This window comes from Mastomys coucha, unplaced genomic scaffold (assembly GCF_008632895.1).
Source record: "Mastomys coucha isolate ucsf_1 unplaced genomic scaffold, UCSF_Mcou_1 pScaffold5, whole genome shotgun sequence".
NCBI lineage: Eukaryota > Metazoa > Chordata > Mammalia > Rodentia > Muridae > Mastomys > Mastomys coucha.
Window position 1 is genome coordinate 71,172,552 of NW_022196911.1, and position 27,959 is coordinate 71,200,510.

General features: G+C 50.0%; 1 protein-coding gene across 9 annotated transcripts in view; it reads left to right on the plus strand.

Moving 5' to 3' along the window:
- The window catches only part of Slc43a2 (solute carrier family 43 member 2), a 43,760-nt gene extending 25,680 nt beyond the window's left edge, over window positions 1–18,080 (plus strand). For 8 of the 9 annotated variants that reach the window (XM_031352156.1, XM_031352155.1, XM_031352154.1 and 5 more), the window contains exons 6-15: window positions 4,508–4,600; window positions 6,193–6,326; window positions 6,412–6,614; window positions 6,993–7,139; window positions 10,137–10,148; window positions 10,704–10,842; window positions 11,959–12,088; window positions 14,839–14,912; window positions 16,020–16,143; window positions 16,581–18,080. In XM_031352156.1, coding sequence (XP_031208016.1) covers window positions 4,508–4,600; window positions 6,193–6,326; window positions 6,412–6,614; window positions 6,993–7,139; window positions 10,137–10,148; window positions 10,704–10,842; window positions 11,959–12,088; window positions 14,839–14,912; window positions 16,020–16,143; window positions 16,581–16,742 — 1,218 coding nt within the window. In that variant the 3' untranslated portion in view covers window positions 16,743–18,080. The remainder of the gene's footprint in view (window positions 1–4,507; window positions 4,601–6,192; window positions 6,327–6,411; window positions 6,615–6,992; window positions 7,140–10,136; window positions 10,149–10,703; window positions 10,843–11,958; window positions 12,089–14,838; window positions 14,913–16,019; window positions 16,144–16,580) is intronic. The other variant, XM_031352148.1, reaches the window with a different exon arrangement.
- The last annotated feature ends 9,879 nt before the right edge of the window (window positions 18,081–27,959 follow it).

Genomic DNA, 27,959 nt, shown 5'->3' on the forward strand with positions numbered 1-27,959 from the left:
AGAGAGAGAGAGAGAGAGTGTGTCAGACAGAGTCAGAGAGAGAGTCGGCTCCAGTGGTACAGTCCCGTAGTCTCAGCTGTTGGGAAGACCTAGGCAGGAAGAATACCTGTGCCCAGGAGTTCAGTTCCAGTGTGGGCAACATAGTGCAACTACTTTAAACAAATGAAAAGGTTTTTTTTTTTTTAAGATTTATTTATTATATGTAAGTACACTGTAACTGTCTTCAGACACTTCAGAAGAGGGCGTCAGATCTCATTACGGATGATAGACAGCCACGATGTGGTTGCTGGGATTTGAACTCAGGACCTTTGAAAGAGCAGCCAGTGCTCTTAACCACTAAGCCATCTCACCAGCCCCCTAATATTTGAGCTTTTCTCTTTTCTCTTCTCTTCTTTTCCTTCCTTCCTTCATTTATTTCTTCCTTCCTTCCTTCCTTTCTTTCTTTCTTTCTTTCTTTCTTTCTTTCTTTCTTTCTTTCTTTCTTTCTTTCTTTCTTTCTTTCTTGAGACAGGGTTTCTCTGTGTAGCCCTGGCTGTCCTGGAACTCATTCTGTAGACCAGGTTGGCCTCGAACTCAGAAATCCACCTGCACGGGCGGTGGTGGCACACGCCTTTAATCCCAGCACTTGGAAGGCAGAGGCAGGAAGATTTTTGAGTTCGAGGCCAGCCTGGTCTACAGAGTGAGTTCCAGGACAGCCAGGGCTATACAAAGAAACCCTGTCTCGGAGGGGAAAAAAAAAAAGTGCTCTGCATACAGAAATCTGCCTGCCTCTGCCTCCCAAGTACTGGAATTAAAGGCATGGACCACCACTGCCCAATGAAAAAGTTTTTAAAGCAGTATGTTGGGCTGGTGAGATGGCTCAATGGGTAAAGGTGCTTGCTGCCAAGCCTGATGGCCCAAGTTCAGTCCCTAGGATCTACATGGTAGAAGGAAAGAACCAACTCCCACAAGTTGTCTTTTTGTTCCAAATGTTTTATAATAGATATGCATTCCTTTTCTAACTAGGAAAAATATTCATAATTTAAAATACAAGACATAGATGTTGCCGGGCAGCTGTCTAATGTGATTTGCCCAGAGGCTCTCTACTGCCCCAGGAGTGGCACACTGGCCAAAATAACATGAGTTTTCCTTCTTTGGTAACACTCTTCCAGGTAGGATGCTGGGTGTGATGGCCCATGCCGGTAATACCAGCATTTTGGTAGACTAGGGTGGGGGAGGGTGGGGGAGGGTGAAGTAGCAAGATTGAAAGATCATAGGAGACCTTGTCTCTAAAGAAATCAGAAAAGGAATGCTCCAGGCAGGTTGACCACAGGGATAATTTAACTGCTGCCATCAATCCCGCCCAGGGCTAATGGTTTCTTCATGAACAGGTGAACCTGCTCTTTTGTCCCTGTTCTGAGTCTGGTCTAAGGAGATCAGAGCAGGGCTGCACTACCCACCTCAAGCCCTTGTTACACCGGCCTCTGTCCTGGCTAAGGGTTAAAGCATGCTTGAGATAAAGGAGAAAGAAAAGGGCCAACCAACACAGGGTCTGCTTTTCTGGGGTGTTTCCTAGCCCCTTTGAAGAGGTTCTGCGCAGGGCTTATTCTGATGTGGGGAATTTTCCCTAAGGGCATGGTAGCCGAGAGAGTGCGCATGAGTTTATGCTCAGTGTTTCCCTGATTGACCCTGCCTGAAGGACAGGCGCTAGGCCTCAACTGTTCTTCTGACCGCCCCCCTCCCCCAATCTCTTCCTTTCTCCACATGTCCTGACTGGATTAGAATCCCCTGCAGATGTATACAGATATCATCTTTGACCCTCTCTTGGGTGGATACTTTTCCTACAAGTGTGCCTTGCTGCCTGACTACGTGCATTTGGGAACTGAGTGTGTCCTTGAATTACAGCATTCCTTCCATGCAGGTGTACAGTGAGCACAGTTACCTTTCATTGCCCACCTGGGTATGTTCATGCATACCTGACCATGTCACCTTTCCTGTGCTCCTATGCCCGTCACGTGTCCCCTTCCCACCATTCTCAGAAAATCTAAAATGATGACAAAAAGCCATTTGTATGCTAAGAATTTGGGAGAAAACTTAGCTAGTCACCCTGGCCTGGTACCATAAGACTTACAGACTTGCTAATAGGCCTTTTTAGTCCTGTGATGCCCCTCAAAACAATCCTGCCTCTTACTAATATTCTGAAAAGCATTATTGACCTAGAATTCACATACCATCTACTTCACCTAAAGCATGTATATTCAGTGAGCTTTAGTGTATTTAGAAGTATTTAGTCACTTCAGTCACCTACATTGCCCCAACAGAAATTCTGTCCTGTCCCCCCTAAGTCCCCCACCCCTGCCATTGCCTGTCATTGATATACTCTGTCTTTTGGGGTTTGTCTATTTGGGGCATTTCATGCAGTGGATCATATAACATGTGCTTTTATTTGTTTGTTTGTTTGTTTTTCTGAGACAGGGTTTCTCTGTATAGCCCTGGCTGTCCTGGAACTCACTCTGTAGACCAGGCTAGCCTCGAACTCAGAAATCCTCCTGCCTCTGCCTCCCAAGTGCTGGGATTAAAGGTGTGTGCCACCAACGCCCGGCACAACATGTGCTTTTAAAGAAAAATTATTTTATGTGTAAAGGTATTTTGCCTGCATACATGTATGTGCACCCCGTGCATGTAGTGCCCGTGAGGTCCAGTAGAGGGCATCAGACCCCCTAGAACTGGAGGTGCAGGCAGTTGTTAGCTGCCCTGTGGATGCAGGAAGGAGCAGTGCCCCTCCAGGTGTGCTCTTCTGTGCTGGCATTGTTCTCTCTTAGCTTCCTGTCTCCCATTTCCACACCTGTTACAGCATATGAGTTCTCCTTTCTGTAACTGTGTGTATACCTTTTGTTTATCTGTTCATCTTGATGGATATTAGGTTGTTTCCATTTTTTGCTATTATGAAGAATGGTGTCCTAAACATTCATGTGCAGCACATGCTCTTATTTCTCTTAGGAATGAATGTACCTAGGAGTGTAATGTCCTAGTCATGTAGTTATTTTGTTTTAACTGTTTGAAAAACCAGCAGCTGTAGCTTTGTATTTCTCCTGGAAGCTTATGCCAGCTCCTCCCGGGTCTCACCAACACTTGTTACTGTCTGACTTAGAGCGGCCACCCTAGTGGGTCTGTGTGTGCATGTGCATGCACCTGTGAGGTCTGAGGACAGCTTTCGAGAGTTGGCTCTCTCCCTCCCCCATGTAGGTCCCAGGGCTTGAGCTCAGGCTGTGAGCCTTGGCCGCAAGTGCTTTTATCAGGAGCCATCACTCACTCACTCACGCTGTCTATCTGTCTGTAATTTACTGAGGCATGGTCTCATTCTGTGGCCCTGGCTGTCCTGGAACTCACTTCTGTAGACCATGCTGGCCTTGAACTCAGAGATCCGCCTGCCTCTGCCTCCCAAGTGCTGGGATTAAAGGTGTGCGCCACCGTGCCTAGCATTTTTTAAGCTATTTTATTTATTCGCATGAGTGTTTTGTCTCTGTGTATAAATGTATGTATACAGTGTGTGCAGTATACAGAGGACAGAAGAAGGTGTTGGAGTTAAGGATGACAGTGAGCTACACTGTCAGTTTTGAGACCCAAACCCAGATCCTCTGCAAGAGCAATAAGCGCTTGTGACTCCTGAGCGGTGGCTCCAGCCCAGGTCATGGTGTCTCAACTGGACTGAGTTTCTGCAGAATCATTGAGGGTTGGCCTCAAAATCATTTCAGATGGGCCTGGTCTTGCTTCGCACCCGCGCTCAGAGTGGTTGTGTTAAAAACAGCCAGAGCCTTCCTAACTTTGGCTTTCTGGAGGTGCTAGGTGACTTCTAGGGTAGTGTCAAGTTGGAACAAATCCTCTACTTACACTCAGAAACTCAGGCAGGAATTGGGGAGCCACCTGTCTGGCTAGGACTGTGATTGGCACCTTCCAGAAACATACTCTGAAAACCAAAAGCAGCTTTTGCTGACATCTGGTCTTTCTGGGACTCTTGATATTTTTATTTATAAAATGACACTCATTTCCCCAAATAGATTCTTATTTTTAACGGGCTTTCTCCCTTTGAGGGGTGCTTAAGGCTCACAGCTTTGCTCTCTGACACCTCCTTCAAATACGGCAAGTATGGTAAGGGCCCTGGCCTGTCAGGAGTGGTGGGGCAGTATGCAGACTGTCATGTCTTTTCTCTGTCTCTATCCAGAAAGGGAAAGAAAGCTTGTCATTAATTTGTAGCAATTGCTACTAGACTGCTATGCTGTGAATTCCACAGAGGGAGAGTGGCTCCCTTCCCTTCTCCCTTAGGCGAGCCCCGACTCAGCCCAGGACAGCTATGAATGCAGCCCAACACAAAGTCATAAAGCTTACCTAGAACCTTCCTGGCATTCTTGTAAACTCAATTGCGTAGTTCTCTGGTATGAATTTTGCAGATGACAGTGTTGCATCACAATGTCAAAAGGTGAGATGTACCTGTGACCTAAGCCTGCCTTTCTTTCATCCATCCCCTCAGCTGCCCAATATGTTCGGTGACCTTCGCTCCACATTTATTGCCTTGATGATTGGATCCTACGCTTCCTCAGCAGTTACCTTCCCAGGAATCAAGGTGAGGGTGTGGCCAGCCTTTGTCTCTCCATCTTCCTACTCACACTTTTTCCTAGCATCTGGGCAGAGCTCTCCGCCTAGGCCACTGCAGCCTCTCTGAAGAGAGACGTCATTGTGAACACTAGGAGTGCCCCTCCACCTAGGCAGGATGCACCTGGCGCCACAGGAGCAAGAACAGAAAACCCCTGGCCCTGGAAGAGGGGGGCTTGATCAGTGTTCTGTTGTGTGTGACCCCAGACTGCCTGGGGAAAGGAGAGTAGGGTGAGCGAGCCTGCCTCTGGGAGCCCCAGCCTGTTGATGTTGGGCTGCTGCTGACCATTAGCCAGAGCTCTGCTGTCCGCCAAGTTGGTTCAGCTGTTTCCCTCCCAGGCAGGATTCTGAGCCTGTGGAAGTCACATGGCATCAGGAAGAAGCCTAGGCTCAGAATCTCCTGGGCCGGGGCCCCTCCCCTATGCTGTTGCCCTGTCAGGAGGTCCCCAAGTGCTGGCATCAAAGATGAAGCCCACTTGAGGGGTATGGGGTGGTGTGATCATAAGAAGGGGGGCTCAGATGTAGGCTGGGAACCTGGGGGTCCATGTGCTGGGTGGTAGGAATCTGGCCAGCCACCCTGTGAGCTTGCTCTTGCTCCTGGATGGTGGCAGAGGCAGAAGGTCCTTGGCCTCTATGTATAGGTGCTGGCCTCCGCTTAGGGAGCTGGCCAGACACATGCTAAGGCACTTAGAGGACCCTCACATTGGGTCTGGGATGAAATGGGGATGATCAAGTTGGGCCTAGGGGCACAGGCCTATAATCACTACTACTAAGGAAGCTGAGGCAGGAGGGGGTGGTAAGTTCAAGGGCAACCTGGGCAAGTTAGTCTCTACTTGTCTCAGTTTTTTAAGGGCCATAAGTAAAGTTCACTGGTAGACAGTTGGCAAGCACATGAGAGGCCCTAAGTTCAATTTCTGGAACTTAAGAAAAGAAAAGAAAGTAGGGGAGAGGAAAAGAAGAAATTGGTACTGAAATGCTTGGCCCTCTGCCCTCTGCCCTCTGCCCAGATCATCACTATTCCTGCCTGAAGCATACTCCTAGTATAGCATGGGGATACCTGTTTCACAGAGGCACCAGAGGAGCTGTCAGTCAGTTTCTTGAGTGTCTGGAACATCTGCCCTGTGTGTACTTAGAGGCTAGAGAAACCTCAGTGGATGAGGCTGGCAGGTCCCTATCCTTGGGGAACTAGACTGACTGTGATCCTAACAATCTGGGTGTAGAAGCAGGAAGATCAAGAGTTTGAGGCCAGCCAGGGCTACACGAGAATCTGTCACAAAACAGAGGGGGGAAAACCCTCAGAAGCAGCAGAAAAATCTTAGCTAGCACTGTTCATTGTGGCCCAGTGAGACAGACGTGACAGCGAGGACTCAGTCACCTTTTAAGATGCTGACATTCGGTTCAGACAGGTTGGGGTTATCACAACATGGGGGTCCTAATAGCCAAACAGCTCAGCCCACGGGCTTGTGCCTTTCTGTAGGGCCCAGCACAGTGAGAGCTCCCAACTGTCCCTTGCCCAGTGCCCATTCTGGCTTCCCATTGATAACACTGCCCCTCTGCTGACAGCTCATCTACGATGCTGGTGCCTCCTTCATTGTCATCCTAGTGGTCTGGGCTGGCTGCTCCGGCCTGGTTTTCCTCAACTGTTTCTTCAACTGGCCACTAGAGCCCTTCCCAGGACCAGAGGACATGGACTATTCGTAAGTAGGCATGCTCTCTGCCCTACCCTCACACCACCCAGGGTCCCAGGCAGGAACCAACAGACACCCTTCCTGTGGCTGCTAGGGTGAAGATCAAGTTCAGCTGGCTAGGCTTTGACCACAAGATCACAGGGAAGCAGTTCTACAAGCAGGTGACCACAGTGGGGCGCCGTCTGAGCGTGGGCAGCTCCATGCGGACTGCCAAGGAGCAAGCTGCCCTGCAGGAGGGCCACAAGCTGTGTCTATCCACTGTCGACCTGGAGGTGAAGTGCCAGCCTGATGCTGCAGGTACCCAAGACAGGACTCTCACCTTCTAGGTTGGCCCAAGAGATCTGGGGACAGGGGGAAGAGTAGCCTCATTTACACTGCAGGTGTAGCTTACGGCCCCCTTGATTGGGAATCATTGGCTGAGGCTCTGGGTATCTATCTTCTCACTGCATACCTATTCTGTCTTAAATGGGAAGAGGTACCTGTTTTACACTGAGTTCCACAGAGCTTAGGAAGTCTGCTGATGAGCATCAAGACCATAGACCTCAGCAGGGCTCTTTGCTGTCCCTCCCTCACTTCCAGCTCAGTCCCCACATTGAGCCTTCATCCCTTCCCCAGGCCCTGGGTGCTGGATAGGCCATGTTTCCTGGCCCTGAGCCCCATGCCTTCTTCCCACAGCGGCCCCCTCATTCATGCACAGCGTGTTCAGCCCCATCCTGCTGCTCAGCCTGGTTACCATGTGTGTCACACAGCTGCGGCTCATCTTCTACATGGGGGCCATGAACAGCATCCTTGAGTTCCTGGTCAATGGGGACCAGAAGACAGGTACGTGTTCCCCACCCCCACCCCAGGGGCCTTCCTTGATGTGTCCCTCCAGGGTAGGACAATGCTGCTACTCTTACCAGCCCAATAAAGCCCTCCAGCCCCTCCAGCTGACCTACTATGTGACCTAGATCACATCAGTAGGGCTGGCTGTGAAGTTGCCGCGTCTAAGGCTCTGCTAGCTTGCCGGGCTGTCTTGTCACGGCCCGCTTGACTGTTCTTTCATGTCCCCATCAGGGTTTTCCCTGCTATGGAGAGAGAGGACTGAAATAGCGCTGTGCTTAGGGTGTGGGGTGAATGCTTCCAGTGCCAGTGGGGAGGGCTGAGGGCTGTCTGCTGAGAACATGACCCAGAGCAGAAGACAGCAGCCCAGCCCCACCCCATCACATCCCTGATCTGAAGGGACTGGCTTGAACAACCTGGGGGCTGAGGGAGGACCTTGTCCCGACTGAGGACTCCGGGTCAGTGGGGGCCCACTGTACAGGCCAATGTCCCGCTCTGGGAACCAGGGAAAACAAAGGCTTCCCAGGAACGAAGTCCTCCAGTTGAGGCTTGTTCACTCTGGGAAACAGAACTGATAACCCACAGGAAAACAGCAGCAGGTCTTGAGCTGACGAGGGGCTTTGCTTCGCAGAGAAAGTCAGTACTTCCCCAGGGCCTGGCTGACTCAGCTTTAGTCATCCTGAGCAAGCAGGACAAACACACTTGGCAAATCCTCTCTGTTGACAGTCTCGCCAGCCTGCCACTTTCTTTTGTTGGCTAACTTGTTTTTACGGAGGGAAAGATAACGCGCAGTCCTTGCAAGGAGCCAAATACCAGTTATCCGCAGGGACAGGAAGGCCAGCTTTCACAGAGGGAAAAGCTCCAGGCACCAATGGCTTCTCAGTGGGGAGAAAAAGTGGAGAGAAGCAGAATGTAATGAGCAAAAAACTCATGATGGGACGCCGTGATGGCCTTGGGTCCTTGTGGGAGAAAAAGACCTTAAGCTTTGTTTAATCCAATAATAATTTTCTAACTTTATTTATTTGTTTTGTTTTTGTTTTTTGAGACTGTTTCTCTGTATAGCCCTGGCTGTCCCGGACCTCACTCTGTAGACCAGGCTGACCTCCAACCCACAGAGATCTGCCTGCATCTATCTCTCAAGAGCTGGTTCGATCAAAGGTGTGCACCACCACTGCCTGGCTATAATTTCCTAACTTTATACCCCTGGACTTTTTTTTTTTTTTTTTTTTTTTAAGATATGGGGTCTTGAACAGGAAATGTGGCTCATGTGGTAGAATGCTTTCTTAGCGGTCATGACATCTGCACCACATGAATTGCACTGTGATGACTGCCTGTGATCTCAGCACTCTAGAGGTGGAAGTAGAAGGCCGAGGTTCAGAGTCATCCGAGGTTGCAGAGCACATTGGAGGCCTGCATGGACTAGGGGAAGTACATCTGGATGGGCCTGCTTAGCCTCTCCAGGCACCTTCCTGCTTCAGTCTCCTGTAGCTATAACTATAAGTGTGGACCACTCTACCTAGCAGAACATTTTTGGGTTGTGGGTTTTTTTTTTTTTTTTTGAGATGTGGTAGGCTAGGCTGGCATGGGACTTGCTTAGTAGTAGGCCAGGTTGGCTTCAGACAGTAGGTGATCCTCCTGTCTCAGCCAGGAACTGGAACTTCCAGCCCGCGTAGCTTAATCTTTTGGTATTTCATTTAAAAATCTTTCTCTGGGCCGGGCAGTGGTGGCGCACACCTTCAATCCCAGCACTTGGGAGGCAGAGGCAGACAGATTTCTGAGGCCAGCCTGGTTTACAGAGTGAGTTCCAGGACAGCCAGGGCTACACAGAGAAACCATGTCTCGAAAAACAAAACAAACAAACAAAAAAAACTTTCTCTGGGACCAACTCAATAGGCAAAGATGCTTGTTGCTCTTGTGGGAGTCAGAGCACAGTGGTCAGGAGTTGGTTCTCTTCTTCCCCTGTGGATTTAATTCCAGCACTCAGGAGGCAGAGGCAGGTGAATCTCTGTGGGTTCAAGGCCAGCCTGGTCGACAGAGTGACTTCTATCTGGGGTAGCCATGGCTACACAGAGGAAACCCTGTCTTAAAAAAGACAAAACAGGAAAAAAAAATGATGGAAATTCTGATACATTCCCACAATCTTTGGTACTAGGCAGAGTGAGGCAGGAAGATCAGAATTTTGAGTCCACCGGGCAGTGGTGGTGCACACCTTTAATCCCAGCACTTGGGAGGCCGAGACAGCAGATTTCTGAGTTTGAAGCCAGCCTGGTCTACAGAGTGAGTTCCAGGGCAGCCAGGGCTACACAGAGAAACCCTGTCTTGAAAAAACAAAACAAAACAAAAAAATAGAAGATTTTGAGTCCAGTGTGGCTACACAATAAAACCTTATCTAAAACAAAACAAAACAAACAAAAAACCCATCAGCTTCAAGAAGTAGAGGGGCTCAGGAGAAGTCTGGAGTAGAGTAGACAGGCCCTGTGTGCCCTCAGTGTCCAGCACTCACAGGCCTGGCTCTGCTCGGTAGGGCTGCCCCGGATCAGGGAACTGAAGGAAGAAGCCTGGCTGTCTAGGGAGACTCGTGGTGTCAGATGACTGTGCCTGGCACGGCTCCTTTGACCTTTCCTTCTCTCTGAGTGCAGCAGGAGGTAGCAGTGACAGAGCAGCTCTGCCACAGGACCACATGGTAGAGCTCCGATTCTGCCAGGCCTGCTGCCACCTTCAGCGTGCCACTTCCTCATCATGATGCCCAGACCAGGGCCACAGGCCTGATACACCAGCATGCTCATGATCAGCAGCCAGCAGCCAGGAGAAATATCAGCTGGGCTGGGCTCTCTTTCACACCTAACCCCAGAGCTGGCCTTCTCTGAGTGCTCTGGGGAGAGGGTCTCTCAGGAAATGGGGTGTGTGTTGTGAGCCCTTTTCCTGTCTCATTCATATCTTCTGCCACTAACCCTTCTCTCTCCTTTCTGCTTGTCCACCTTTGTGCTCTCCATGAAGTGATGGCGACTGGTAAGCCAGGAGCATAGTTGGGGAATGTTACAACACCCTAAGTACTCTCTGCTCAGCCCAGAGGCTTCTTGCCTCAAATATCAAAACATCCCTCTTGACTAAACTGGTGGGGTAAGGGTAGAACATTCAGCAGTCGACTGGTTTGTCCCCACCTCTATAATTTTAAGTCTCTTTGAAGTAGCAGCCCTGACATCTGAGTCTCTGGGAACAGTGCCTTCCTGGGGGCAGAAAAGGATGGTCAGTCGCATATAAAGCCCCGGTTATGGGCATTGGTGATTTTGTGGTTTCCAAGTCAGAGTGACTTCCTGAAACTTTGGAGGGTGGGTCATTATGACATGCTGGATTTCAATAGCTGTTCGGGGGAAGCAACAGAGGCTTGGAGCAGAAAATTGGCCTTTGTTCTAGCTTTGATTTGAGAAGTTAAGGTCTGCAGGTTCCCTGCAACCCGCAGTAACCAAGAGACTGGAAGGCAGACGTCTGAGGACCCATAGAGTCCACTCTCGAGTGCCAGGGCCATATGCCTGAGCTCCCGTGACATGCCCTATTCCTCCCCAGTTGCCCTCTATACCTCCATCTTTGGTGCACTCCAGCTGCTCTGCCTGCTGACAGCTCCTGTCATCGGCTACATCATGGACTGGAGGCTGAAAGAGTGTGAAGATACTTCTGAGGAGCCTGAGGAGAAAGACGGCGCTCAGTACGTAGGCCACAGCTGAGAAAGATATTAGGCAGGGCCAGGAGGGCAGGAGGGCACCCTTGCAAGCTCAGCACCCATTGTTCCCACCTCTGTGGACATTTTCTGATATGACATTTGGGAGGTGCTGAGGTAGATGAAAGCAGAGGAAATTCAGGACTGCAGGCTGGCACGCCCATCTTTGGCACAATAGCACATGGGGCCTATCTTAAAGCCACTTGCCACTAGGGTTCATTCCACTCACTTGAGTTGTAGACTACTCTAACCGAGTGTGCTAATGATGTGTTGACTATGAAGATAAAACAAGGCTCTGGAGTCCTGCCTTATGGAAGGGCTGGGCTCTGAGATCAGAGGATGAGTTAAAATGCTGACGTTCACGTGACAGGCTGTTATTTATTGTGTCAGGCCCAGAGCCAAGCATTTAACACACAGTGTCTCAATTCAGCTTCAGTACCATGATGCAACGTGTGTTAGTGTTGTACCCACTTTACAGATGAGGGGCCAGGGCCAGGTGCTTGAATCTTCTTTCAGAGGTGATATAAAGTGGTGGGCCCGGGAATTGCTGCACTCCTTTGCACATCGGCTGTTCCTTCTTGTGATCATCCATGGGGTTTCAGTGTGGGTGGTGTGGCTGGAATCAGCAATAGTTAATCCACAAGGAAATAATTACAGAGACTCTGTTATCTTGGCTAGGCCCTAGAGCCAAAAGGCTATTTGCCATCCTGGTTCCATCTGCTGTGTATTTGTTTCCCCTCACCCTATCCTGCCCCGAAAGGTGAAACCAATGCACTCCCTTATTTGGCTTATTATCTGGCTTATTACCAACTTCCTGAGCTCACTAAGCAGGGTTGTAGGGGGTATGGAGGGTTGGGGGGTGAGAGTGGGGAGGCGGGAGGTGGGGATGGGTCGATGAAGCTGTCTTCTCAGCTGTGAGAGCTTCCATTCAAGTCTGCCTCCACTCAACTGAGGCAGCAGCCCAGAGGGTGTCCCTATTGCTGGGCTAAGATGTGGTTGAGTGGCCTGGGATCCCTAAAGTCTGACTTTTTGGGGGAGAGCCCATCTTCCCCCAGGGAGCCACCCCCAACACCACCCTAAGTCCTTTGTGCCCTTTCTCTACAGAGGTGAAAAGAAGCAGAAACGAGACAGGCAGATTCAGAAAGTCACGAATGCCATGCGGGCCTTCGCCTTCACCAACGTGCTGCTCGTGGGTTTCGGGGTGACCTGCCTCATTCCTAATCTGCCTCTACAGGTACATTTGGGGAGAAGGAAGACCATGTTGGGGGTGGGACACAAATGAGGGGTTTTTCATGGGTAAAAAGTGCATTCAGTCTTAATTCATTCAGTTTGGCCATCCACCAGTATTTGCTAGGGGTCTCCTCAGCCTCTGCCACTCCCCAACTCTGGGCTTGAACATCAGCTTTCTTTCACAGGACTCTTCTCCAAGAACGCTCTTTGTTCTTTTCTGTCCTCGGGCACCTTGCATGCCTCGGGTACCACCATCTTCTGTTTCCTGGAACTACATGGTTTTGCATTTTTTCAGACAGTTGAAATCTGATGTCTGAAGAGGTTTTGGCCAAGGCCAAGTGTGGTGGTGCATGCTTGTAATCCCCCAACACTCTTTTTTTTTTTCTTTTTCTTTTCTTTTCTTTTCTTTTTTGGTTTTTCAAGACAGAGTTTCTCCGTGTAACCGTGGCTGTCCTGGAACTCACTCTGTAGACCAGGCTGGCCTGGAACTCAGAAATCTGCCTGCCTCTGCCTCCCAAGTGCTGGGATTAAAGGCATGTGCCACCACTGCCCGGCTCCCCCAGCACTCTTAAAGGCAAAAGCAGCAGTGTCCATATGCCTGAGATCCTGGAAAGAACAGACAGTAACTAGGCCTGGCTTGGTGTCAGGGTTCAAAGGTTTAATTCCTTTGTACAAGATTTCTTTTGTTTTTTTCAGACCGAGTTTCTGTGTAGCCCAGGCTGGCCTCAGACTTGATCCTCCTGCCTTAGGGATTACAAGAACACACCACCATGTGTTGCCCGCACAAGATTTCTGAGTTTTCTGAAACCTGACTTGTTCTGGACCCACCCTTTGGTCTGTGAAAACATTCTAGCATTCCGTCTGGGCCCGGGTCCCAGGTTTACAAGGTAAAGGGATGCACCTGATAGCACTGCTTCCAGCGGGTGTGGCCCAAGTGCATCATCGTCTCACGCCAGCTCTGGAAACGAAGAGCTTCTTTGTTTACAAGGTGCCAGGTGTTGAGCTATGTTGAGCACACAGGTGTGCACACCCACAGGCATTATCACATACGTGCTGGTACTGAGTGTACAGACCAGAGTAAGCCCTGGCAGACTTGGCATCGGCTCTAGGTAGGGAGATCCTCACAGACCCTTCCTTCTCTTGACCATCTTGTCTAATGGAGGGAAGATACTGATGGAAGACAGTCACCTGCTCCTTGGCTAACTCAGTTTTCATTGAAGGCAGCAATGCATTTGAAGGAAGAGACAGAGCCTGTGTAAATCCTTTCAAGCCGCCCTTCCCTGTCAGGAGCAGCCCTGGTCCCTCCAACACCCACATTCCTGGGAGCAGGCCCTCCACACAGCACACTTGTATTCATGAAATAAATGAATGTAGTTCTTGAAAGAGAAAAGCTGGGCTGGAGAGATGGCTCAGTGGTTAATGGGATCCCGATGCCTATCCTACAGTGTACTCATATAAATCTTTAAAAAAAAAAAAAAAAGGCTGGGCATAGTTGTACATGCCTTTAATCCCAGCACTTGGGAGGCAGAGGCAGGTGGATTTCTGAGTTCCAGGCTAGCCTGGTCTACAGAGTGAGCTCCAGGACAGCCAGGGCTACACAAGAGAAATCCTGTCTTAAAAAATCAAAAAACAAAAAAACAAAAAACAGAGAGAGAGAGAGAGAGAGAGAAGCTTATCCCAGCACTCGGGAGGCAGACGCAGTAGGATCTCTGTCATTTCAAGGCCATGGAGGTCTACATAACAAATTCCAGGACAGCCAGGACTATACAGAAAAACCCTCCCTCAAAAAACAAACAAAAGATATATTTATTTTTCTGTGCATATGTGCATTTTTGCCTACATGTGTAACTCTGTGTCCCAAGTGTGGGAAATTGTCTATAAAGGCCAGAAGAAGTCAGACAGTAAGTAGTTCCCCAGACAGTAGTCAGCTGCCATGTTGGTGCAGGGAGATTCTCTGGACAAGCAGGCACTGTTCTCAACTGCTGGGCCATCTCTCTAGCCTCAGTTTACATTATTTTAATTATACAAATGAGGACCTAGAGAGATGATTCAGTGGATGCTCTTGTGCAAGGACCTGAGTTCAGTTCCCAGCACCCACATAGTGACTCAGAACTGTCTGTAACTCTGGTTTCAAGGAATTCTCTGAACTCCAACACAAAGGTACACATATGGTGCACTGATACACATAACTAAAGTTAAAATATAAATATATGTATTTAAGCAGACCTGTGGTTATCAGGCTGTGGCTACTGATTTTTTCTTTTTAATGATACAAAATGTTTTATCAAGGGTTAGGCATGGTGGTGCATAACTTTAATCCTAGTACTGTGGAGGCAGAGGCAAGCAGATCTTTGTGAGTTCGAGGCCAGCCTTGTCTACACAGAAAGTTTTAGGGCAGCCAAGGGTACACAGTGAGATCTTGTCTCAAAAAACAAAAACAAGGCCACGTGGTGGTGGTGGCGGCGGCGGCGTACGCCTTTAATCCCAGCACTTGGGAGGCAGAGGCAGGTGGATTTCTGAGTTCGAGACCAGCCTGGTCTACAGAGTGAGTTCCAGGACAGCTAGGGCTATACAGAGAAACCCTGGGAGGGTGGAGGGGGAGAGCAAACCAGAAAAAAAGAAAACAAGAGCTGATAACATCCAACTCCAGGAGGCTGCCATCGCTGTGCCAGCCTCCAGAGCCAGAGGGCAAGGACAGAGGAGGTCCTGAGGGTCTGCTGCTCATGCTCTGCTCTCCCTCCTTCCCTCCCTCAGATCTTCTCCTTCGTCCTGCACACAATTGTGCGAGGATTCATCCACTCTGCCGTAGGGGGCCTATATGCTGCCGTGTAAGTCCTGGAAGCTCTGGGTGGTGTGGTGGCCCTAACCTGAGGGGACTGCTGGTGGCACTGAGACCCTGAAGCTAGCCTTTCCTGCCCTGCTGGCATGTGTCGTGTTGTATCAGGGGACATGAACTAGGGTTTCTGCTGTCTGTGTCAGAAAAGGCCCTCATCTGGCCATCATCCACACCTGACAGCAGGTGAGTCAGTAGGCAGACAGTTGGGTGCCCACAAGCCTTGGCATTTCACACGAAGGAAGTCGGCCTCTCGACTGGGGTCAGTGCCTTCAAGCCCCAGGCACTGCTGTTCAGCCAAGCACTGGCACTGCCCCCGGCTGCTCACTGGGACAGGGTTGGGTCCTGGATGCCTGAAGCTAAATACTAAAGTGTAAATAGTCCTCCACAGGGGCAGTGACATGAGTAACTGGTCCCAGAAAGCCCTGGGCTGTCCTCACCTATGGCCTCAGAGGGCCATTTGCTGGCCATAACCTCCTTGGACCCCAGCTACGGTGAAACCTACATCTTTTCCAAGAAGCTACACAGCTGTTTCTCCCTCTTTTGCCCAGGGCTTGGCCCACAAATTGAAACCCGAGTTCCATCATCCACCGTCTGTGATGGTGAATAGAGCTCCTTGCTCAGGGCTCCCTCGAACCTCTGAGGCAGAGCCTGGTGTTCCCTGAGGTTAAGCCCACCTCTCCTTCCCTCTTTGAGCCTCATCCTACAGGGTCATTCCAGGTCCGCCTGTCCCCTGCCTTGTCCACACCCCGCCCCCCACCAAGTCTGGAGGAAGTTGTGGCTGCCCTGGCAGGGTATGAGGGAGTCGGGCAGGATCGGTGATGCTGACTTTCCGTGATTGCGCAATGCTCCTGGAGGGGGGTGCAGCAGAGCCAGGCTCAGCCTCCAACCCAAGCCGCAGACTGTTGGCACTGTGCTTTCCACCCTACTCAGCCACACACCCACAGGCTGAGGGCACCTCTCAGTACCTAGAGCCTCAGGGGCCTGAGGCTGAACTGCCTCTCCCTACAGGCACCAGTGGTGCAGCCCTGGGTACCAGCATGCCTGAGCCAGGGAAGCCTGTGACTGGTGCTGGCCGTGATGGGTCTCATTGCCCCAACAGGTACCCCTCCACACAGTTTGGTAGCCTCACAGGACTGCAGTCCCTGGTCAGTGCGCTCTTTGCTCTCCTGCAGCAGCCGTTGTTTCTGGCCATGATGGGTCCTCTCGGAGGAGACCCTCTGTGGGTAAGAAGGGTCAGGGTGTCTCTCCATTCTGCTCCTGGGAAGTGGGGCCCAAAGACAACAGGTAGTGTGGGAATATTGGACACTACCCAGTCAGGGGTCCCTGGTGGAAGGTGACTAGGAACAAGGAGAAAAATGGCCTCCCTGGATCTGATTCTGGGGTGACTCCCAGGCTGTCCATCCAAAGGCCAGCATTCTCATCCAGGTGTTGTGAGTTGTCCCAGTCCCAGTCCATTCCCTGGAGGCTGCTGAGTGGCACGGGGAGCATTGGGAAACTTCAATGCTGGAATGTGGATTGACAGCCAGGACCTCTTGAGCCTCCTCCTTTAGTTTTGAGTCTTTTCTGCGTGACTCCTCCCCTTCCCCAAACCTGCCTGTGCGGGAGGGGGCTGCCTTATATGAACGTACCCCTTCTCACAGCCCCCTCCCCACCATCCCAGGTGAACGTGGGTCTGCTCATCATGAGCATGCTGGGCTTCTGCCTGCCACTTTACCTGATTTGCTACCGGCGCCAGCTGGAGAGGCAGCTTCAACAGAAGAGGGAAGACAGCAAGCTGTTCCTTAAGATCAATGGCTCATCCAATCGGGAGGCTTTCGTGTAGTGCCCACCCACCCACTGCCTCAGAGTTGTGGCCTCCTGCCTGTGCTTCAGTGACTGACTGCAGTCATCTCCCCGCCCCAGAGGATCCCGTGCGCTCCCTGGATCCTGCCCTTCACCACACTGGAGCCCATACTTCCTCAAAAAAACCTGGCCCAGCCATGGAGTGCTGGTGTGGAGGGACAGGAGAGGGCCTGGGACAAATGAACCTCCCACTGCCAGAAGCTGGGCTGCCCTGGCCTAGCTGTCGCCCCAGGGGCTCTGGAGTCTTGGGTCTTTGTGGGGCTTATATCTGGAGCCAAGGGGACCTTTCCAGCAAGCATTTTTTTCTCTCTCTCACTGATCTGGATTCTGCCTCTTGCCAAAGCAGAGGGGCCTGCCATTGTCTACCCACACTACCTGTCCCTGAGTTGCATGCCCACCAACCACGCCCACCTGAGGACAAAGGCTTGCACTGTCTGCACTCCCCTAGCTTGGCCCCTTACCTCCTCTGGCCAGTCTGGCTGCCTGAGGAAGGAAGGACCCGCTTCCTGTTGTTGGTGCTAACCCCTTTGCAATCCCAACATCCCCACCCGACCCCTGTGGCTAGTCCCTGGGCCCTCTTTTCCTTGAAGGCCTGAGAAGAAGCTGCCCCCCCCCACTCCCACCCCCCACCCCCCGAGTCTCAGGCTGGGGAAGGAGTAGAGGGCAGAATATTTACACAAAGCTTCAAGAGCCATGGGCAAGGCTTCTTCCTCAGGAGCCAGAGAAATATATCTCTGCTGGCACTCTTTGTTCCAGTCTGCAACCTGAAGGGAACTAAGGGGACACCACAAGGGCGCCCTTCCACCCACACACAGCTGTTTTTCTGGGGTGGAAATAAGGCTGTGACTAGACACGAAGAGCCAAGCATAAGTAGGGAAGAGGATTAGTGAGTAACCAAGGGGTGTGTGTTAATGTGGTACGTGTGTGTGCATGTGTATATATGGTAGGAGGCTAGCCCCAGGGGCTGCTTTTATCAGAGTGGACCAGACCAAAAGCCAGCCAGTCCTACAGCAGGCCCAAAATGGGAGAGAGTCAGCCTTGCTTGATGGGGAACCTGTGAGTAACCGTGTGATCACAGTGCCCCCTGCTGGCAGACTCCATCAGGGCACTAGAGCTGTTCATGTGGTAGAAGCCTAGCCGGCCAGCCTGACTCACTAACCCACCTTACCTTGACAACCCCTAGAAACGCTGTCTGAGACCTCTTGGGGTGTCAGGAGGGGTGCATTGGTTCTTAAGTTTATGGTTTTCTCTTAAGTTTTATCATGATTCTTTTTATGAAGCAATAAATCCATCTTCCTGTTGGTAATGGATGCCCCTCCTCACATATCAGTTGATTACTGTATGTGCCTGTTTTATAATTGAGAGGAAAAACAGGGCAAGAGGTTCTGCCAGGAAGGGAAAAAAAGAAAAAGAAGAAGCCAGATATAGTGGCACACAGTTTAATCCCAGCACTTGGAAAGCTGAAGCAGGCAGAGAGTTTGAGGCCAGTCAGGTCAACCTGGAGAATTCTAGGGCGACATAGTCAAAGCCTGTAGATGTTCTGCTAGTGACAAACCCAGCCGCACCTGGGTGCTCACCACCTTCCCGAATGACCTGTCCGGAGATGGGCATGAGCAGAGAAAAGCCCTGACTACCCTGTACTCTAGGGAAATAGGGCTGTGGAGAGCTGTGGGCTGTCCCTGGGGCTGTCTCTCCCAACTCGACAGGCTAATCCAGAGCCTTCATCTCCACTGTTTGCTGTCACTGTGTAACCCCAGGGGTTGTTATATGGTGACTCCAGGAAGTCACAGGCTAACTAGCACCAGTCAGGATTAGGGTAGAGACAGAAGAAATGCCCTCGATCTCAGTGCGGGCTCTGTTGTGATAGTGGACTGCCAAGTCTTGACTGCAGTCTATTCAAACGTTAAATATGAATAACCTCCACAGTAGTGAACTAGTAGAAGCCCCTCTCTGAGGCTTCTCATGGCTCTGTGGTAGAACTCACTCTTTAACATGGCTAAGACCCTAAGTTCTGCTTCCCAAAAGAACTGTTGTGTAGTTTCCAAACCACTTCTCAGAATGCTGATCTATGGAAATGTCTAGTCACATGTTGGGTATGCTGAGTTTAAAGTCAGAACTGTCACTTTGCAGCAGGGGTCCACAGCACTATCCCCATGTTTGTGAGCGTTGGAGCTGGGTATAGCACCAGGTGTGTTGTCAGGAGGACCTCTGTGAGTTCAAGCTCAGCCTCCTCTACATTTCGAGTTCCAGACTAACCAGGACTATTCAATGAGACCCTGTCTTTTAAAAAAAAAACAAAAAACAAAAAAACAAAACGGCAGTGGTGGCGCATGCCTTTAATCCCAGCACTTCGGAGGCAGAGGCAGGCGGATTTCTGGGCAACCTGGTCTACAGAGTGAGTTCCAGAACAGCCAGGGCTACACAGAGAACCCCTGTCTGAAAAAAAGCAAACAACAACAAAAAAACCCACCAAAAACAAAAACCAAAAACTGTTTGCAAGGATGTGGAGAAAAATTGGAAGTTTTCTGCATTGCTGTCTGAATGGTGGAGCTGTGAGCTGTGGAAATGTGACACAGTCCTGTAATGCCAGCACCGGGAGGCAAAGGGTGGCATCTTTCAGCCTGAGCTGCAACCCTGCTCACACAAGATTGTGACATGCTGAGTGGTGACAGGTCATAGCCATGTCCTTGCTGCATGTGCGACAAGGTGGCCACAAGCCTGAAATGTGGATTGGCTCCAGGCCTGGGTCTGGATATAGCTCAGTTGGTAGCATGTTTGCCTAGCCTATCCAAAGCCCTGGGTTTGATACACAGCCCCGAATAACCCCAGGCATGGTGGTGCATGGTGGTGGTTATCCCAGCACTTGGAGGTGGTGACATCAGGATCAAAAGTTCAAGTCCTCCTTGTTCAGATAGCCAGTTCGAACAAGCCAACCTGGAATCTAAGAGACTCTCATCTTGGGGCGGGGGGAGAATGACAAGAACAGATGGCAGACCGCTGGTCTCACCTGTGTCTTGGTTTGATTCTGATGCTGCTCAGAGGTTAAGATGCCCCAGTGAGGAAGAGAATAGCTTGAGGGAATGCAGACTGTCAAAGCCCCTTCCTGATAGGGACATAGCCTGAGGTTGATCAGACACGACCTGCGCAGTCCCCGGCAACACTTTGGATAGCGATGCTGTAAGGGAGTAACAACTAAATGTGGGATGGAAAAGAGCCACCAGTACTGGAAGGTGAGCAGAGAACGGGTGTGGCAGGGCAGATGAGGTCCCCACCCCCCAGTCGAGGGCCCTGACTTGGCAGTCAGGCTTTCCTAGTGTCTTTGAATCACGGTGGCAACCAAGAGTGGCGTAGGTGCCTGGAGAAACAGTCCCAAGAGGCCTCGTGCGGGTCTCAAGTCACTAAAGCAGCCAAGGCCCTCTTGGCCAGAACCTCCCATTGGAAGCAAAGAGCCCAAAGGGTGCAAGCTCAGGATGGTTCCCATCTCTTGGGGCCAACACTTTCTCAGGTTTGAGGCAAGCTATTTGCACAAGGGTCATTTGAGCCCTGGAGGCTGATGGGTACTCGGAGAAATAATCCCCTGATCCCTTCAACCTTAAGAGGAGTTGCCCCAAGATAGGCACAGAAGCACAGGCTAGACACAGGCAGAGGCGCCAGTGGAAGGAACCGGAAGTGGTGCCAACCTTGTGGTTTTGCCCGTCGAGGACAGTCTCACTTGAAGCCCTCCCTTTGTGGTCTAGGCACTCATCAAGGATGGAGTCCCCTAGGCCTCTACCCTTATGACTCTTTGCCTGGGCCTATTCATAGCTGGCTCCAACCTTCATTAAAACCAAAGTACAGGCCCTTGGGGGCCTCCACCTCCTGTGTTCTGTCCCCTGCACCCACATCCAGAAGTTCTGCTCAAAACCTGTACATAGCCAGTGGCGTAACCCCAGCTCTCCCTTGCTCGGAGCTTAGCAATTTGTCTCCACAGAGCCAGGCCACAGGAGCTGTTACAGCCTCAACGACATTCTCTGGGAAGGGCAGTAAGGTTGTTGTGGGCTTTGGGGCAGTGAGGGTGCCTTATCTGTGAAGATACTAGGGCACAACCTAAGTGTATTGACTCAGCTGTGTGGGAAGAGCACACAAGTGTTGTAACACGAGGGCTGGCTTATCCTCAGGCTGTAGCCCTTCCCTGGATTGAGGGTCAAGATGAGGCTGCGTCCCCATGCTTGCTCTGGCCCTGAGCCCTAGAGTGTGGACAGAGCCTCCTGAGTTGAGAGTTGAGAGTCCGTGCCCTCTATGAGGAAGGTACTGTGGCTCTGCCAGCACCGCCACCAGCTGTGCCCCTTGGTCCCTGCAGTGAGTCATTCTTACCTGGATAGATCCAAGACAGGACCACAGGTCACTTTCTAACCTTGACTGTTCTCTGAGGGAAGCATGTGGGTTAGCAGCCACCCCACATTCTCAGGGAAAGCTTGAGTGTTATTTTCTCACTCGAGATGGAGACTTCTGTGCTCACAGTGTGGCCAAGGGGGCCTGTAGGGAAATCACAAGAACAGCAGTGTGTATAGCACACAGCACAAACATAACCACCAGGATCCTGGGAGAGAGGCAGACAGCACGGGGGAGCCAGGCACCCCCTCCTTCCTACGACAGGACACTGACACAAGGGGACTGACTGGCCATGCCATACTGGTAAAGATGGCACTGACCTCAGCCTCTTCAGAACTTGTCTTACAGAGAAGCCTTAAATTCCCCCCTTGCCTACTTTTCTATTTTGTCTTTCACGTTTTGGTAAGAGGCTTGGCCAGAGTCTTGGTGTCAAAAGTCCCAGCCCATACCGCCTTTTTGATGGACTACTACTTGGCCAGACGCTTTGTGTGTGTGTGTGTGTGTGTGTGTGAGAGAGAGAGAGAGAGAAAGAGAGAGAGAGAGAGAGAGAGAGAGAGAGAGAGAGAGAGAGAGAGAGAGAGAGAGAGAGAGGAGAGAGAAGAAAGAGAGCGCATGCTGGTGTGTCTGTGTTGAGAGAAATGTATAGGTGTGCCTGTGTGCTGTAACACCGGGAGGCACAGGAAAGGCTACAGTGTTACAGTGTCCCTTTCTGGTACTAGGAGCATCTTAGGCAGGTCAGAATGCAGGCCACCTCAAAAACCCAGACCAAGCCTCAGAGTGAGGCCTGAGGGTGTGTTCTTCTGGTCACTGGGGTCACGCAGTGTCACTGATAACTCAGCAGCTGACCTTGGCTCTTCCCTGTCACTTCTACTGTTCCTAGCCCGAAGCATACTCCTTGGCACACAGTAAGCACTTAATAAATGTATGCTGAGAATGACTAAGAACTCCTCTGTGGCTTCCGTGTCTCTCTCTGCCTGGATCACACCACTCTTACCACAGACTCCCAGCCCCTAGTGAAAAGCATGGTTCTCACTGCTGCTGAAGGGGAGGGGTCCTGAAGCTCAGGAGAGAGGGGACAGTCAGAGGGATGCAGGGCAGAGATGCTAGGATGGGGGATGAGGCCTGCAAGCTTGGACAGTGGCTCTGCCCCCCATCTTCTGTAGCTATCATTCCCCACCCTCACTCCACTTTGGATGGAGTCAACGTCTTTTTTTTTGGGGGGGTGGAGCAGACGCCTTTTTTTTTTCTGATATGACCTCCACTTCAAGGGCAAACTAAAACTTGGGGACTGCAGCCCCCACTTACAGAGAGACAGCCAATTACTGTCAGGTGGAATGTGCCCCATGGGGCCAGGTCTGATACATTTTTTTTTTCCCCTGAGAAGCTAGGAATCCAGAGTTTTATGTAAAATATCACTCTTTTCAAATGTTAGCTCAACAGCTGCTTTATGTGTTTGTGTTTTAACCCTGTATAGACCAGTGTGAGAGGAGACAAAGGTGAAGGGTCCTCCTCCTCACAGGACACCAGGGCCTCCAGCCATCCCACTAGGTCCAGCAGCCATTGGGATTCATAGAGGTTTTGTTTGTTTGTCTTGCATTTTAATTGCTTCTATTTATTTCTCTCCCAGCCTGCTTCATAAGGAAACCTATTCAGAGACAACAAGTGGGGTTAAACACTTGAATCTAATTCCTGAGGTGCACCAAGTCTTATTTAGTGACAGGATTGTCATGGACACACAGCAGCTTGCTCTCAGGCCTGCCGACTCCTGTGCCCAGTTGGATCATCTGGGCAGCCAGAATCATGAGTAATGGGCCATTGACTTCCTTTTGTAGTACTGGGGAAAGAACTCAGGGCCTCGGGCATGCTAAGAGCCTCACTGCTGAGTTCCACCTGCAGCCCGGTCTGCTCTTTGTCCAGTGTCTGTCTACCTACCATCAGAAGGAATGTTCCTTGAAAGCTGGCACAAGCTCTGCCTTGGTCATCACGATACCTCTGGGGACTCAGCCTGTGCTGGTGTGAAATAGCTGCCCAGTAAACACTGCTGGGATGAGGTTTTAAAAGACAGAGCCAGGTGTGGTGGTTGGAACCTACCTGTGATTCCAGCAACTGAGGCAGGAGGAGCAGTTCGGAGGATCATGAGTTTGAGGCCAGCTTGGGCTACAGAGGGAAGCCCTGTCTTAAAGCCAGAGAGAGGAGGAGTCCGGGAAGCAGACAAGTTGACCAGCCCACCCTGGCCCTGTAGGCAGAGGCAGTGCAGAAGATGGAAACAGTGAAACTCGGTCTCTCGGAGATATGAAGAGATTGGTTACAGGTGTGGCTGTAGCTGAGGCAGTAACAAAGTCCAGCCAGCCAGGGGAGACTGCAGGGGCTGAGCCAGGAGATCCAGAGACCAAAAGATGAAGGGGGTGAGGGGTGGAGGGAAGGAGATGTGCCCAAAGAAGACAGTTGCAAAGAGAAGACAAAGGAAAGGAAGGCTGAGGTATGCACCCCAGACTCCAGTAACAGAGACATTCAGTGGGGAGGGAGTGGGGCGGCTCCTGAAAGAGGGACACAGGAAGAAAGGAGATGATGGGGCTGGAGAGGTGGCTCAGTGAGTTCCAGGACAGCCAGGGCTACACAGGGAAACCTTGTCTCAAACAAACAAACAAAAGGAAAAAAAGTAAGTAAATAGGAGTGGTGGGAGAGGTGGCTCAGAGTGGTTAAAACGCACTTGCTGCACTTGCCAAAGACCCAGGTTCAGTTCCCAGCACCCACATCAGGTGGCTTACAACCTCCTATATATAACTCCTGCCGTAAGGGATCCAACACCCTTTTCTGACCTCCTCAAGAACCTATACACAAGCAGTATGTTACATATACTCAGAAATGCACATATATACAAGGTAAATAAAAATATTTAAAAATAATTTTTGGGCCAGCCAGTAATAGCACATGCCTTTAATCCCAGCACTTGGGAGGCAGAAGCGACAGATTTCTGAGTTCGAGGCCAGCCAGGTCTACAAAATGAGTTCCAGGACAACCAAGGCTACACAGAGAAACCCTGTCTTGAAAAACAAAAACACAAGCATTATCATTATTACTATTATTACTATTACTATTATTTTTTTTTCGGGCTGGTGAGATGGCTCAGCCGGTAAGAGCACCAACTGCTCTTCTGAAGGTCCTGAGTTCAAATCCCAGCAACCACATGGTGGCTCACAACCACCCGTATTGAGATCTGACACCCTCTTCTGGCTGAAGACAACTACAGTGCACTTTTTTATAACAATAAATAAATCTTTGGGCCAGAGCCAGCAGGGACTGAGTGAGTGGGCCAGACCAGAGCAAGCAGGTCGTACCGGAGCGAGCAGGGTCAACTGGGGCAAGCAGAGGTCCTAAAAGTCAATTCTGCCAGATGAAGGCTCACATCATCAGTACAGCTACAGTGTGTACTCATGTACATAAAATAAATCTTTAAAAAAATAATTTTCATAATTGTGTGTGTGTGTGTACATGGATATGTGCATGTGAGTACAGTTGGTCCCAGAGGCTAGAGATAACAGACTTCCTGGAGCTACAAACAGTTCTGACTAAGCTGACATGGGTTCTGAGTCTGGGAACTGAACTCAAGTTCTCTAGAAAAGCAACCAGTACTCTGGGCTGAAGAGATGGTGAGAGCACTGGCTCTCCTTATAGAGGGCCAGAGTTCAATTCTCAGCATCTACATGGCAGGTCACATCTATCTGTCACTCCAGTTCTGAGGGAATCTGATGCCCTTCTATGACCTACTTTGTACCAGAAACACAGCAGTACATGGACATACATGCAGGGAAAATACCTGTACCCAGAAAATAATAGGATCATTAAAAATAACATGGACTCATATCACATGCCGCAAACACTGCTTTGGTGATACAGGCTCCTCTAATGAGTCCCTGCAAGCCCATTGTGCCCTTGTGTGGGCATTTATCACTGAAGAGGTTAGCTTGCCCAGTGTCAGGTAGGAAAGTCTCAGGTAGGCTGGGGCTCAGGCATCAGGCACCTGGGATGTCTGTTGGGAGGAAGCTGTAAACACTGGAGCACAGTTACAGACTGTGGATCTTGCATCTGAAGGCCCATGTCTGGGGAAGCCTACCTTGCTAGGGTGAAAGTGACCTAGGAAACAAAATTCAGGGTCTGGGGATGTGGCTCAGCTGATAGAGCGCTTGCTCTGTGTGCATGAAGCCCTGCTTCTGACTCCATCACTACACAGACCGGGTGTAGGAGTTCCTGGCTGTAATGTAATCTTTGCCTTCAGGAGGTGGAAGTAGCAGGATTAGAAAAATGGAAGGTCAGGGCCTGGAGAGATGACTCAGGGATGGAGAGCATTGACTGCTCTTCTAGAGGTCCTAAGTTCAATTCCCAGCAACCACATGGTGGCTCACAACCATCTGTAATGGAATCTGATGCTCTCTTCTGGTGTGTCTGAAGACAGCTACAGTGTACTCATATACATAAAATAAATAAATAATTATTTAAAAGAAAGAAAAGACAATTAAGGTCATCCTTTGCTACATAGTAAATTTGAGGTTAGCCTGGGCTACATAGAACAGACAAAACAATAAGACTCAAAATATATAAAACAAACAACCACAGGGACTTTATGTACTGAATTTCTCTAAAAAAAAATAACAATACAAATCTATAAGGGGAAATTGGAATATGATCTGCAGAAGAGATAACATAAAGAAAGTAAAATGGAGCCTGATGTGGCTGTTCATGCCTATAATCCCTCCCTCCCAAGGAAGGGGGATCACAAGTCCAGGCCTCAAAACTAGTTCAAGGCAAACCTGGACTACATGGTGAAAATGTATCATGCTGGGTGGCAGTGGTGGATAAGCCTTTAATCCCATTACTCTGGAGGCAGAGGCAGGTGGATCTCTATGAATTCAAGGCCAGCCCGGTCTGCAGAGCAAGTTCCAGAATAGCCAGTATTATACAGAGAAACTCCATCTCAGAAAAACAAACAAACAAAAAACAGGAAAAAAATGTTTCAGGGCTGGATGTGGCACATATCTTAATTTTTTTGTGAGAATTTAATTTTATGTCTACATTTGAATGCTTGCATGTATGTGTGTGTACAGTTGTGAGTGCCAGGTGCTCATGGAGGACAAAAGAAGACATCGGCTTTTCTGGAACTGGAGTTGTAGGTAGATGTAAGCCACTATGGAGGTGCAAGGAACTGAACCCAGGTCCTCTGCAAGAGTAGCAGGTGCTCGTCTTAACTGCTGAGCTAGCTCTTCAGCTCCAAGGCACACACCTTTTATCCTAGCACTTGGGAGGCAGAGGCAGATGGATCACTGAGTTCAAGGGTCAGTTTACTCTAGGTAGAGAGTTCCAGGCCAGCCAGGGTCATGTAGTAAGATCCTGTGTCAAAAAAATAAATGTGCCGGGAAGTGGTGGTACACGCCTTTAATCCCAACACTTGGGAGGCAGAAGCAGGTGGATTTCTGAGTTCCAGGCCAGCCTGGTCTACAGAGTGAGTTCCAGGACAGCCAGGGCTACACAGAGAAACCCTGTCTTGAAAAACCAAAAAAAAAAAAAAAAAAAGGCTTAGGGGTGTAACAACATGGGAGAGTTTACATGCAAGAAACATAGTTCTCAGCACTCAGGAAGCAGAAGCAGGCAGATCTCTGTGAGCTCAAGACCAGCCTGGTCTAGGGAGTGAGTTTCAGGACAGCCAGGGCTAGAAAGAGAAACCCTGTCTTGAAAAACTAGAGTTGGGAAGGGGGAGTCAGAAGCGGGGAAGGTAAAAGAAACCTGGATTTCATATCCTTGGTAGCAGTACCAGAAGAAAGGAAGGGAGGAAGGAAGGAAAGAAAGGAAAAGAAGAAGGAGGAGAAAAACAAATGGATGAGATGACTCTATGGGTCTAGTGGCTTGCTTCTAAGCCTGACAGCCTGAGTTCAATCCAAGAGAACTTTCACAGGTTGTCCTTTGACCTCCATGCATTCACTGTGGCACATGTACAAACATACACATGTGCATGTGTGGAAATCAGAAGACAGCTTGATGGAGTCAGTTATCAGGTGTGGCCACAAGAACCTTAACTCACTGAGTGGATGGGCTGGCCCCTATAATGCACAAATCTCAATAACAACAAAGAAGACACTGGAGAGGTAGCTCACTGGTGAAGAGTTCTAGCTGGGGCTGGAGAGATCGTTCAGCGGTTAAGAGCATCGACTGCTCTTCCAGAGGTCCTGAGTTCAATTCCCAGCAACCACATGGTGGCTCACAACCATCTGTAACAGACATCCAATGCCCTCTTCTGGTGTGTCAGAAGTCAGCTACAGTGTACTTCTGTATAATAATAAATGAATCTTTGGGCCGGAGCAAGCAGGGACTGAGTGAGCCGAGGTGACTGGAGTGAGCGAGGTTGACCAGAGCGAGCAGAAGGCCTAAAAAAATTCCATCCCCAACAACCAGATGAAGGCTCACAACCATCTGTACATCTACCCATATATATAAAATAAATCTTTTTAAAAAAATAAATAAACCTTAAAAAAAAAAAAAGAGTTCTAGCTGCTCTTTTAGAGGACCTGGGTTCAATTCCCTATCCACATGGCACCTCACAACTGTAACTCCAATTCTGGGGAGTGACACAAACATACATGCAGGCAAAATACCAGTGAATATAAAAATATACTTTTAAACGAGAGAGAAGAAATGGTTCATCGTGATGACAGTAGACTTGTAAGACAGGATCTGCATTCCGAGTAGACACAGCGAAGCATGGTGGGGTGGAGTGACCTAGCTTGAGGACTTTGAAATGCTTGAAGAAAGGACAGAGACAGGCAGGAGTGGCAAA